The sequence below is a fragment of the Diadema antillarum genome, unplaced genomic scaffold, assembly GCF_040938485.1.
Source record: "Diadema antillarum isolate AM-2024a unplaced genomic scaffold, OU_Dant_1.0 seq00002821_RagTag, whole genome shotgun sequence".
In the NCBI taxonomy this organism is placed as follows: Eukaryota; Metazoa; Echinodermata; class Echinoidea; order Diadematoida; family Diadematidae; genus Diadema; species Diadema antillarum.
The window spans coordinates 1-13,867 of record NW_027273417.1 but is presented as its reverse complement, the minus strand read 5'-3'; the positions used below and the strand labels follow the sequence as shown (position 1 = coordinate 13,867).

Sequence of the window (13,867 nt, the reverse complement as noted above, 5' to 3'; positions counted from 1 at the left end):
GGATAATTGTTTCCCTTTCAGGAAAAAAGGCGGTTTATAATTTGAAAAATGTCTGAATAACCACTTTTGGAAGCAAGTTCTTCATATGAATTCATGAAAGCAAATCCATGAGTTATCTAAGCGGGATTTCCGAACCTCTTTCGTATAAGGACTTCTTGATGTCACCCGCTGACATTTCAGGGTCAGAAGGCAGCGTTTCACTCATGTCAACTTCGTTTGTAGCCGCAATACAACAAGAAGACAAGAAACTGGAACCTGAACTCCGCGTCTGATGACATTTCACATCGATCTTAATAATTATATTCCTAGGTAGCTTTTTCACCCTCATGTAAATCGTAGATTCCACTTATGAAGGGGAGAGACGCGATGGAAGTGCATTATCTCACTTTCCTCTTTACTCCCCCCCCCCCCCCCCCTCCACCGAACAGATTGGAAACTTGTTTGTGGCACACAAGTCTACGGTGATCTCTGTGGTCAGCTCCATGTACACTGCTTCGACCATTGTCAGTGTGAAAACTCTTCACACTGTTACTTTCGAACGTTTTAACATTGTGAACACATAATTATTGTGAATCGTCAATTCACAGTATGAAACATAACATTACAATGTGAACTCTTTTGAAAAGCCACCACACAGTGTGAAATTATCTTCACGCTGTTTAATTCGAGCGGTTTCACGTAATCAACTATATGTGAACGCACTGTTAACACATTGTGGGACACTGTGTTCTTTCTAGCAGGGATAGCTGCTTTTATCGATTTATTCACTAATGTCATGTGTGTGTTTCTTTTTGTTGTTTTTTTCCACGTCTTTCATTTCACTTCAAGATCAGCACCTTTTGATTTCAATATCAGCATGTTTTTTATATTGATGATAGCATGTCAATCATTTTTCAAAATGCACATTCTAAGCTTAATCAAATGTAAGAACATGAAAAACAAACCTACTTATATCAAATATTGAAAAGCTGCGGAAACAATAAATAATCATAACAATGACATTTATTTCCGTATACATAGAACTGACCATGTAAATCATGAATAAACTGATAAAGACTTACCGTATATACAATGTACATTCTGTTGTTTGTTTATCTGAAGGTTTCCTTAAGGATAATGGGTTTTATTTCAATCACTTACCCCCCCCCCCCCCATGTACTTTAATTCACACGTTATACGTGTATTATTGTATAATCATAATGCACTCAAATTATCAATATTGTTTTGAACAAAATCCAGTACAATCTAGGACGATGCAAAAATAGATCCATTTGTGGATAATCAAGCAAAACCACTTATGAAATGTTTCGTTTACGAAGAAAATACGCCTCTCTGAATACAGGAATCCTTTCAGACATTTTGTAAGGAACAAACAAAATTATTTTTTTTCTCTTTAAACCTATTCGTATGATAATTATAACACAAATCAATTATAACACAAATGCTCTTCCCAATATTTTTAATTCAATGTTTCCACGAAATCAATCTTTTCATGATTATCCTACTAGGAGGTCTAACGAGTTTCACTTACCCCTTTTGAGAACCTTATTAGCTCAGAACACATTTATATACATCGGCCCTAAATTTTGGAATTCATTAGGTCCTGAAATAAAAAATTCTTCATCGTTATACATTTTTAAGCGTAATTTGAAATCTTTTTTGTTAAATTCTAGCTGAGATATTTATTTTCATTACCTATACAGGTTACAGCAAACATGAGGGTCATCATCGGTTATTTAATTCATTATTACGCAGTGAAAAACGGCATTACTAGGCAATGAAATACGGCATGTTATTTGCATAATTTCTACACAGCTGCGTGCAGTCACCAGCTGTTCGAAGCACCTCATCAATTCTCTCTTCCGTTTCTCTTGTTCAGCATGTAGGCATTCTCTATCTTTCCTCTCCCCCCTCTCCCCCCCCCCCTTCTCTCTCATTTCTCTCTCTCTCTCTCTTTCTTCCTTTCCCTTTCTTCCACTAATTTTGTTTTTGTCCCATTCCGTTCGATTGTATCTCCTTAGTTTAGTTATGCCATGTTGTTGTGTGTAATGTATTTGTAATTGTATGTGAAGTACTGTATTTTTGGAAGAAATTCTTGAGTGGTCCACAATCTACAAGCACTGCTTTTTAGTGGACCTCTCAGTTCTCTTTTTTTCTCCTCAAAATATAACTTTGTATTTTCCCGTATGTATACATGATTCATCTCTATTAGTTTGTTGTATATCGTTAATCCTTCGCACTTTGTACTGTATACATGCTTATGATGGATTTTCTGATTTACCTCGTGTTATGTTTTGTTGGAAAGAAAATGAGAATGAAATAGATGAATTGAATTGAATTGAATTGAATAATGTGGTTAAAATGAAATGTAAACAGATAAGTCAGTATTGAATACAACCATAGGCTCCTTGATACCATTATGAAGTAAGACAAAATAGTGAATAATATTCATGGTAGATGATCTGATAGTTGATTTAATTATCATATCGAATATATTAAGATAAGATATAATATAAAATTTATATCATGTCAATAGAGTTTATAGTATAATGTATGATATAATACGGTGTACATTGTATGTAACATATACACTTTATACTCTGATAAAGCGTGTAAATGAAACATCGATCATTCCTTTTGTTCAAGATTTTTAACCACCAAGCATGTTTCCAACAGTACACTGCCTTCTTATATAGGTTTTCCCATTCATTTTCAAACTTTTTTCATTCAATTTCACAAGTTTTTACTTCAATTTCGTCTCGGGATGTCGGGAATAGGCCAATCTTACTTTCAAATTCGTCTTTCGTCTTTTATTTTCAAATAAAGTCCATTCAATTTAGTCATTTGGCATACATTTTCGTCATTTACAGTTCAAATTCGTCAGTCTCACTCGCAGCACTCGGAACAGCAGGATCGATTTCGTCTTTTGTCAATCATTTTCGTTAAATTTTCATTCATATTCGTCTCATATCTCTATCCGGTGTGATTTCCCAGTCATTCGTGTATTTGGTTTTTTTTTTTTTCTGTAACCGTTCACATTTTACATTCAGGAATTAACGTACACACAAGTGTCCCCCCCCCCCCCACACACACACACACAGAACCACATATACAAACAGACACAAAAGCAATCCGAGTACCGTCTCGCATACGAAAACACTGACAAACGATTTCTAGCAAACATGATTAAAGACAAATTTTTAAGCATAGAATTGTAGCCTGTTTAATGTCAAAAAATGGATAATAAGATTATGATTGATGCTTTCCAGAGTAAAGTTTGCTTCGTGCATTATGATGCGAAAACCTGAAAATTAAGAGGTAAAGTTTCAAAAGGTGACACTGACATACTGTCCTGGGTTATTTTGGTTGGCAGCCATGTTTTTCGTGTGTATTGTCTAATACACACTAAGCAAATGGTTGTGGAATAATGTGTAACGATATAATTTACGAAAGAAAGAAAAAATATGTCGGCTTAACGTTTGTTCACCCTCAAAATAAAGAATTGACAACATCTGGCTAATTTGAATGAAAAATTTATGAAATTGTGTGAACAAAAACGAATTTGATCTTCACATTCTGCGATCCGTCAGCGGGAGGGATGAATTTGAATGACAATTGACGATTTTGAATGCTATGTCTTCGAAAATGTTTGACGAAAAACGAATTACAATGACAATTGACGAAATTGAAGTTAGGGTTTGCGTTCCATGCGCTTCTCGGGACGAAATTGAATAATAACTCTTTGAAATTGAATGACAAAAGTGCGAAAATGGATTGGAAAACCTATATTCTTCATGTATATATATATTTCTTTCTTCAATTCTCTGCAGATTCTCTACGAGAATGGAACCTCCATTGCGACATTCTTCTTTCTCCTGGCGGGATCCATCGTCATTCTGCAAATAAACACGGCCATCTTTCTTCCACGTAAGCACATCCCCTGGCCTCTCCCGGAAAACTATCGGCTCGTCTCGTACCACTGTCAGCGACACGTCACAGCTCCCGTGCGACCGGATGTTGTTGTCGTAAAGACGGCAGCGACGAATGTCTACAGCAATGATGGCTACATTGAAGCGGAAGCAGGGGAGCTGGGCACCAAAGCAGGAAACTCTGCCGGTTAGTACATAATGCCAGTAAATGTAACGAAAGCTTTCATTAAAGGACAATTTCACCTTATATCCAAGCTAGATATGATAGTAAAGGTTTAATCAAGCGAGTAGGACTGTGAACCTTTTAAAATCAGTTTGACCAAAAGCTGTGAATGTAATGGTGTAATGAATTCTGGACAGTGAATAACGATGAACATAATTTGGTCTGAACAAAACAATGTTAGCCATATTAACATCTGCCTTGTTACGGTCAAAATTGTGACATTACAATTCTTATTATTTATAATCTGATAAGAAAAACGTACTTCCATGGTTTTTTTTTATGTTTTTCACATTCATTTCAAGGAAGGATATTGAAGATTTGAGTACTGGTCTGTGGTCATTTTGAGAGGGGATGATGTCAGCATCGCATCTAAATAATTGAATAGATATGCGAAATGTTAAATTTCTATAACTTCACTATTATTCATGCTTTTATGAAACTAATTCTTTAACCGATAACGCGGCAAATCTTCACAAGGACGCATAACAACGAACAGCTCACACAATGCTGTGTGTTCTATTTAGGCATATCATTGGTGATGAGCGAGGTTATCGCAACTAATATCGCATAAGCAGAATCAAAAGTAATTTCTATCGTGAACATTTTGTTATTTTAGGAAGTCGAAAAGGTTGTGTCCAGGGATATTATTCCATCATCAGTTTCAAGCATGCGACTATGGTAAAAAACCGCTCTTCTCCAGTTTTACAATGCTTTACAACTGTTTGGTAATAAATTACGTGGTAATAAACACACATCAATTGCGAAACAAGTCCAAGGAGAATATCCGTACTTTGACTGCAAACATAATTGAGGAGAAAGGTGATGCAGAGGGCAAGATTATCAATTTGGAGCTTTATCGGAGTCCGTCGGAATACCCTGTTTGTGCTAACCGCGTTGCTGCCTACAGGAAATTCATTTTGGTAGAGAAGCCTTGGGACCATGCGTAATATCAGTTACGGCCCACCATACCCATGATCGATCGAACCGACTGCAGCAATTATATTTGAGGCATTTTCAGTAGTACATCACCTTGGTTCATGAAACAACAGGCGATGGTTGAGGAAATGAACTCCTATATAACCGCCTAGAATTCGGGGAAGTATAACAACCCATGATTAATGTACACACAATAAATTCAATGAAATAAAATTGGTATCAAATATGCTTTGTCGAACTAATTCCCTTATGTAACCAACTCACTTGATTTCCGTTAGGTCCGGCAGACTGTGAGAAGCGCCCTAGTCTTGCCACCAGCCGGCGACAGCAAATGAGGCGAGCGAGCAGAGTGGTTGAGGATCGAAAGAGACTGGAGTACCCGTCGGTTGTGGCGTGTGTTCTCTCAGCGCCTTTCTTTATGATTCTCGTTTATCAGTGCGTACTCGAGCTCAATGTGAAGTTCATGTACGGCTCACTCAACTTCATACTGACCCGACTGGCTGGAGGTGACCAGAGCATAGGTAAATAAAACAGAAGTTCGCTCGATGGGTCAATGTAAATTGTAATGATATATTACAATATTATTAACGATATCTTCTGTTATATATAGTTATTATTATATACATGTACTTATTTATATCAAGATATTGCTGGAATAGTTGATGGATGATTGCCAAATGCGCGACCATTACATTGAGTAAAGAACTACACTTTGCTGTTTTGCTGTAATTGAAGATTTGTTGTTGTTGTTTCTTCTTCTTTTTTTTGGGGGGGGGGGGAAACACAATTGATCAATTTCTGAATTCCTTGATACTTCATGTGACTTTCGCTCACTTCTCATACAAGCCTCTTCTAAAGCTGTTCATTTATTTATTGTAAAACTCTTTCCTCTGTCTTTCTCCTCACTCACTCTCTTCCGCTAACACACAAAAACAAACACACACACACACACACACAAACACACACACACAGACACACACACACACAAACACACACACAAACACACACACAAACACACGCACACACACACGCACACACACACGCACACTACCTCTAGACACGGGATCAAAACACATTAAACTATGAGGTTGTTTTGACAATAAACCTACACCGATTTCGTACTCTCTAAAAAAAAATCGAGTGAAAATATTCACTCTCTAAAAGAGTGAATACAAAAAAGAGTGAATTTAGAGTGAAATTGGAGTGAATTTTGAGTGAAAATTTTCATTTTCACTCGTTTTAGAGTGACCTCAGGGATCACTCCAAAATCTTCGAGTGATCCCTAGTATGAGGTCACTCCAAAATGAGTGAAAATGAACATTTTCACTCAAAATTCACTCCAATTTCACTCTAAATTCACTCTTTTTTGTATTCACTCTTTTAAGAGTGAATATTTTCACTCGATTTTTTTGGAGAGTAATGTTTAACAAAAACTATATACATACCATAATTTCACTTTTCTCTTTCTCCACATCTAACCCTGATAGTGAGCTGGTACACGGACATGTTCTCCTTCTCGCAGTTTCTCGTACTATTCGTGGGTCCCGCCGTTGGCCTGATCATCGATCGGAACAAGCTGCAGATATCGTGCCGGAAGGCTGGTAAGTTGAATCACAACTGTTTCATACTCTGAAAGGGCGCCCCTATCAAAAGATTTTAGAAAACCGACGAGCACGTAAACCCGAATGATTAAAGACAAGAGAGAGAAGCAAAATAACACTGACTACGGGCAGCTGATTTATTTATTTGTTTATCTATTTATTTATTTATTCATTTATTATCTCTTTTTAAAGAGAGAGAGAGAGAGGAGACAGGGGTGGGGCAAGGGTCAACGTAGAAACCCCCTCCGGTCACTGCATTACCAGATAGAAGAGCGAACAAATAAACAAGCACACACACACACACACACACACACACGGGCACCGCCTGTAGCACCCCTGTTTTGGATCTTTATTTTCTTACTGGTAGAGATAACACATCTGTAGGCCTATACATTCACTAGCGTCATTGCTTTTGTTTAATAATTTGGCATGACTTTTTCCCCTATACCCCGATACAATACTCAGTGGATAAAGTAATAATCACTATTCATACTGCCCAACTTAGCTCCCTTTTCATCATTCACATTGCAAATAAATTGAAACCTCCAACGAGTGCAGTCTATTAATGTGATAGCCTAGCAAAAAAAAAAAAAAAACAGTATTAAAGCACAGTAGTTGTTGCTATGGACGTCTTAAAAGCTCATCTAAATTTGAGTTTGTGGAATTGTGTTCAAAAAATTGGTCCATTTCGGGAAAAAAAAAGAAGGAAGATGATTATGTTTTATTTTCTGCTATGTTCTTTCTTGAACATCCTTCAAAATTTTGACCTGCGTGTACGTGTAAAGGCGACAAACCCCAGAGAACCAGAGGCCCGTATGCGGACGTAAAGGACACCTGCCTTAGCCTAGCCCTGGGTTCACTCTCGTCCATCGGTTGCTCGGCCTGTCTGCTCATTCCAAGCCTTCCGCTCCAGTACCTCACCTTCGTCTTCATCGTCTTGCTTCGTTCGCTGCTCTTCTCCAGTGGCTCGGCTGCTGTGTTCTCCGTGTAAGTATGCCTTCAATTTCAAATAGATATAGACTCTCTGAAACCCAGTGTGTGATGGAACGAAGAGCAGCGAATATCAAAACTTGGTTTTCTCAAATACTAAAATTTTAACCCCGATTTTTGCCGACAGGTTTATGAGCTGCCTATTTGAAAGCTAGCAGTAACATTTATGAAAAAAACAAAACAAAACATGGCTTTGATTATGTGTCTAAGTGAAACTTTCGGGCGTAATTGACACAAAAAACACACACAAAAAAACTGTTTTGCACGATACTCTGGCAAATCATTTCTGAGTCTCGTATAGCCAAACATAAATAAAGATTTAGCTATACCTTCGAAATTAAGAGTTGATTAGATTTGGTTCCATCGTTATCGCCAGCCTGCATGTATACAGCGTTTGTGACATAATATCATCAAAATTGTGGACCTAGATGTATGTTTCTCAGGCTCAACTTGGTCTTTTCTCAAGAATACACTATGAAGTGTATAGTGTATGCCGTATAAACAAACAAAAGTGTGAGAACAAAACAAAACAAGGCAAGTCGCCCGAACTTAGATACAAACGCAGCTAATTGACGTCTGAGATTGTTTTGTATCTCCTCGCCAGATTTCCGATGGAACACTTCGCCAGTGTCTACGGCGCCATACGCACCACGAGCGGCCTTGTCGGTCTCCTGCAGTTCCCAATCTTTATCATTATACAGCACCATCTTGACGACGACCCGTTCTACGTAAGTCGTTGTCTCCTACAACAATTAAATAGTGTCATAACGCGGTCCCCAAGATACATAAAATCTCCATTAATACAGTTATGTTGAACCTCGTTTTAAAGAGATCGGATATAACAAAGCCTTTAATACGAAAGTGATTTAGTGGGTACGCACTCTTTATAATATGTCTTTGTTTTCTATACCCCGATGATATGAGAAACCTGATGATTACGATATAATTCTTCAATATTTCCCAAATATTTCTCCCTTTTCTTGTACTAAACTTTGTATCTTTTCCTGAATGCCTCTATTTTGCAGGTCGCGATCGGGTTTATTGCCGCGAGTGCCTTGACTCTCCTTCTCCCAATTTCACTTTTCCTCATGGCAAGGAAGAAATCCAAGAGAATCGATAGACCGATCACGCCGATAACTTGAGGCCCACCAGTTTACACGATGACCGCTTTACTTGTCGGATATTTCTCAGAATAACGATTACACAAGAGCTAGATATTTCGATTATTTCATTGCCACAAGTGCAATATATTGTACTTGTGCCGGTCGGTATCATGCGCACTTGTTTATGTGTGTATAGTTTTGGAGTTTGTGTGTGCTTATGAGTGTATGTTTGTGCTTGACAAATGTTATTGTTTGACATTTGTGTAGAGATTAAATCTCTAAGTTCTGTTCAGCTTCAAATTTGTTTCTTGTTTGTAACTGATGTTGTATATATGTCACACATTATTGTTGTGCAGTGGAGCCTTGGTATAAAGAGATATGATATAACGAAGACACTTTACACCATAACTCTTCTCTTTGGTGCCAGTGACATAAGCTATTAATACAACACAATAACTTACAAAGTTAACAGATTTCATGGTTCTTTAGATGCACGATTTTAAAGCGAGTCTCCGACTGGAGGTACGTACATACACTGTATATTATTTATTTCATGATGATCATTTATTTTGTATGCCACTTTTATTTAAAGCAAAATTTTGTTTATTTGGAAGAACTGTATTTCATTTCGAAGTCTTTTTCTTTGAAGTGGGTGTTCACTGGTGTTGCTTGCATTTACCAACTATCATTGTGTCTGTACACTCATTACTAAACCTTATCATAATCCAAGGTGTTTTTACAAGAATCCTTGAAATGGTAAACTTATACATATTTGTAATAAACAGATTAACTGACATACTAGAAACATTGTTATTCTTGTACTTTACGCTTCAAAGTCATGGGATATCAGAATATCGTTAATTTTTTATATTGACAACAGTCATTTTATGCAAGAAATGAAGAAGATGCAATGTCAATGAAAGCAAAATCAATACAAGTCGGTACTAAACACAAGTTTACAAAAAAAATGATCACAATCACTTTATTCGTTCTTATTCACACTAAACAGCGATTAGAAATGTTTTCACGTGCACAAAAAGTCATGCTAGAACTATTCCAACAGCTCTTTATACGTTCGACACATTTGCGATTCTCAAACCACCTTGGTCTAAATTTAAACCATGTCATGTGTAACATCGAAGAACTGATTTTGACTGTTATCTATTCTCAAGGAATGACATTACGTAACCTGCTGACGGAGACGTTAAATCTGGGCACATTTTGAAAACATGATGAAACATTGTGTAAGTCTATTTATTATCATTCATATTATTACACTCGCACTGATAACGTTTCTTTTCATAACATTAACATTTACACACACATGGAGATTGGATCAAATCGTCCAGTTCATGTGGATAAAAAAGTTTTGCAGTTAGCCATGAGGAGCGTAATGACGAATAAAAATGCGCACAATTCCCATGATTTCTCTGTGTTTCTCTAATGATTTGTCAAAAAGTACAACCAGAATGACTTATGTCATTTTATCAGCAGCAGAGGTGCACATAGTTATAATGTAGTTGCATTTGCTTTCCCCTTCAAAAACCTATGTGTCTATCTATAGGCGTGGATTATTATGGTAGACTCCATGGCTTACCGCTATTTTATGCACACAGTTATTTGAAGTATAAATTACAAATTTCAGTGTTGAACAAAATATACACTTCTTCAAAGACTTTGGACAAAAAGAAAACAATAGTAAATATATTTACAGCGCTTAAGCTTGAAGGACTTCTTCCAATGATAATTCAAGGCGCGACCTCACAAATTATTGTTGGTGAAACATTAAATGAGACTGGACAAATTGTGCATGAGCATTTAAAGGTTTACAACTTTTGGAAGTAATAGATGGAGGTGACACTTTGATAAAACATTTAGTGATGTGATGTATATATATATATATATATATATATAATCAAATAAATGTTTTATGTTATAGATGTAGCAGAGAATTTGATAAAACATTTGAGTGATTGTGTATATATCACAAAGACTGTTTATAAATATCGTAATATAATTCAATCTATACCATTCATTTCACCTTATCTCTAAGAAATACTCCACACAACAGTATCTATTGATTTCGAGACATTCTTCTGCTACGTAAAGAAAATATTAAGGGACTATTTATTGATAACCTGAAAGTGTATTCTAAGAAGATTGATGTGAAATGGTCATTTCATGGATACGTTACAATGACAATACCATTACTCATAATAATAATAATCATTATTATGATGCCACGATACTGCATGATCTGTAGTGGCTATGCCGCTTGATCAAAAAGAGAATATGAAAAAAGAATGAATCGATTGTCCAAACAAGCTCAAACAAGTACTGATATAATCACGTTAAAGTCGCACATAACACGCACAATATCCAACAAATTCAAGAAATATGTCGGAAGACCACAAGTAAAGTATGAAAAGCAATGACAATCGGCACTGTTTCTGCTTCCACTAATGCGATCGAAGAACATGACAGTTATGAGCCATGTGTTTACAATGATTTTCCAGTCATTCGTTCGTTTCACCAAATAAACATAAATCGAAGGTCTTGAGCAACTCCACACTGATAAAAACGGATCCGTCAACTCAAGAAATAGTGACATAACTATTTAATTTCATCGCAAAGTTTAGTATGATGATATGCAACAATGTGAAATGCACATGAATGTTGTTCCACGTTTTTTATCTTAAGGCTCAAAACACGTCATGTCCAGAACCTTCGAAAGACATTGTACCACTTATTATCCTTTTTGCAGCTGTGATTGTACAGTCGACAATAATTCACAAAAACACTTCGCACACAAACACGCTAGTAATCACGTGACGTGAATCGTGTTTAATCACTACTAGGACTCCATTCACACTCATGAGGTGGAACACTCTAATGCGCTCTTGTTCCCTTGTATCTCGTAGTCGGTGTTCCTATGGTTTCTTGTTGCCCAAACACTCACATTTCTCCCTGTTCGTGGGGACTTGCTGCTATGACAACATTTTATCGCCTCACTAGTTTCAGACCACACTCGTGACTCTGCAGCAAAAAGGAACAGCGTTTCAGTCGTGTTCATCAAGATTGGTCCAGCAGAGTTCGTCATTATTATCGTGAGTGTGAAAGAAGACACATGACTAACAGGTATCGACGTTAATGAAACAGTTTTCCTATACAAGCGAAAAACGTTGATAGAAGCAGCAAGTGTATCGACATTGACGCGCGTATAGTAGCTCCACTGTCAGTCGTGTATACGTACGGTGACGTCACCCTGACGTCAAGGAGTTCGCCAATTGTTCCTCTCGACCTTTGACCTTCTCCTTCTCTTCCGGTCCTGCAGTCCATCCAGTCGACGCTGAAACTCTTTGGGAATCCCAGATCCACCTGGCTTCGCGACTCGTCGAACCGCCAGTACTTTCGATTGCGTATGAAATACGTGTTCCACGAATAACCTGTCATGTAATAAATTGAATTATTGTATATTAGACAAGGCGATTTTATTTTGCTGTAATGGCCCTTGAACTGTATATCAATATCACATTATCATAATTATTCTTACTTCATCAAGAAACACGATTTTTTGTTTTTTGGTGAACTCGTGCAGGCATTAAATTCTTTGTTGATTTTGTTTGCATATGAAAGTCGGGTAGGTATATGCGCTTGACTATTATTGCCATATTTGTTCTCACTTATGTTTGCTACTGCTAACAGTGTTGCAAAGTTTTATGAACTCTGGCAACACGCCTTGTCAACTGTACGAAGAAACTGTGTCCCAGCAACACGACAAAGCTTGAAACCCTGAAGCCGACCAAAAGGAAAAAAAATCGATTTAAGCAACATCTAAACTCGTTTCTGTAGGGTGTTGGGGACGTTACTTACCATCATTATATCTGAAAACGGCGTCTATATTGTGTGGCACCCCGAGCCAGTTTGCTTTGATTGATTTCGGATATCCGTGATCCACTCGCTTCCTGTACTCGTCGAACCGCCAGTACTGTTCACCTTTGAAGAAATACGTCTTGCCCGTCCGGCCCCACGGGAGAGCACCATCCACATCATCCGGCAATCCGAGTTCGTAGGTCTGGCGTGGATATCCGGGAACTTGGTCGATTCCTTCGTATACCCAGTAATCGGACCCTGTCATGTTTGGATAAGAAAATCCAAAAATTACCTTCTGTGAATATGACTTCCGGTGTTTTTGTATTTGCCCTCTTTCTAACTCTTGTAAAATTGTCGTTACCTAAAAGTGGTTTAGAGCCCTGTGTAGGCGTTGAGTCATCTCAGCATCCCAGATATATTGAAATCTAGATGGAGTGTGTTTGTGATCTTTCCACGAGTTTAACAACTTTTCGGCAAAGAGTTCATGATATCAGCTATATAACAGTTTTGAAATGTGAACATATAAATCCTTCTATTCACATTATTCACTCAACCCAATGACGGGGATTGTAATTTCCAATGAGATTCTCTTAGATCACAGGGGATTTTTAATAAGAAAAAAGAAAAAAACGAAGATTCGATACTCACCCTTGAAGAAGAGAAGCTTGCCGTCGTATCTTTCGTAGGCTGCGTCTATCTTGGAGGGAAGTCCGTTCCAGAATGAATCGATTTTAATGGGATAGCCTCCATCGGCTTTCCTTGCTGCTGCATTCGCCAGAAATTCTTCCCCTGAGATGCAAATCATAATAAGAGTGTTTTGTCCTTTTTAGCTTCTACTCTATTCTTTTGGACACAGTTATGACGGTGATGAACTTTGCAGTGGAGAAGCTGGCAGCGACAATGATGATGGAAACTATGACATTGATCGGTTACTTCTAATTACACCACCATCACCACCACCTACGGCTACTACTAGAAGTCGCAGTAATGAGAGTAGATATCCCCAGTTCTGCAGTTCCTATTAAATACCACTCAAAATGCAAACTTGTACTTAGAAACAATAATGGTTCCACATTTCACGTCTTGGACCTTGAAGATATAATCCCGATGGCAGCTTGTCCATAAAGCTAAACTGGAATGATATGTCTGATATTGTTCGAACAATCATCGCTGTTGTTTCTACTGTTGTTTACCAATCCGCTATTATGATTC

The 13,867-nt window shown here is 37.5% G+C and overlaps 2 protein-coding genes across 2 annotated transcripts; one reads left to right on the top strand and one right to left on the bottom strand.

Moving 5' to 3' along the window:
• The first annotated feature begins 366 nt into the window (after nt 1–366).
• LOC139715117 (equilibrative nucleobase transporter 1-like) lies at nt 367–8,821 on the top strand. Its single transcript, XM_071626731.1, has 7 exons — nt 367–372; nt 3,831–4,116; nt 5,367–5,609; nt 6,576–6,689; nt 7,475–7,676; nt 8,284–8,407; nt 8,705–8,821. Exons 1-7 carry the CDS (start codon nt 367–369, stop codon nt 8,819–8,821), a joined length of 1,092 nt encoding a protein of 363 aa, XP_071482832.1.
• Nucleotides 8,822–9,949: 1,128 nt separating this feature from the next.
• LOC139715116 (matrix metalloproteinase-24-like) lies at nt 9,950–13,444 on the bottom strand (the record flags this gene model as incomplete). Its single annotated transcript, XM_071626730.1, is given in 5 exon segments — nt 9,950–9,992; nt 12,036–12,228; nt 12,656–12,913; nt 13,304–13,402; nt 13,405–13,444. Coding segments are annotated over 5 exon segments (633 nt in total), but the record flags the coding sequence as incomplete, so codon positions are not given.
• Between the last annotated feature and the right edge of the window lie 423 nt (nt 13,445–13,867).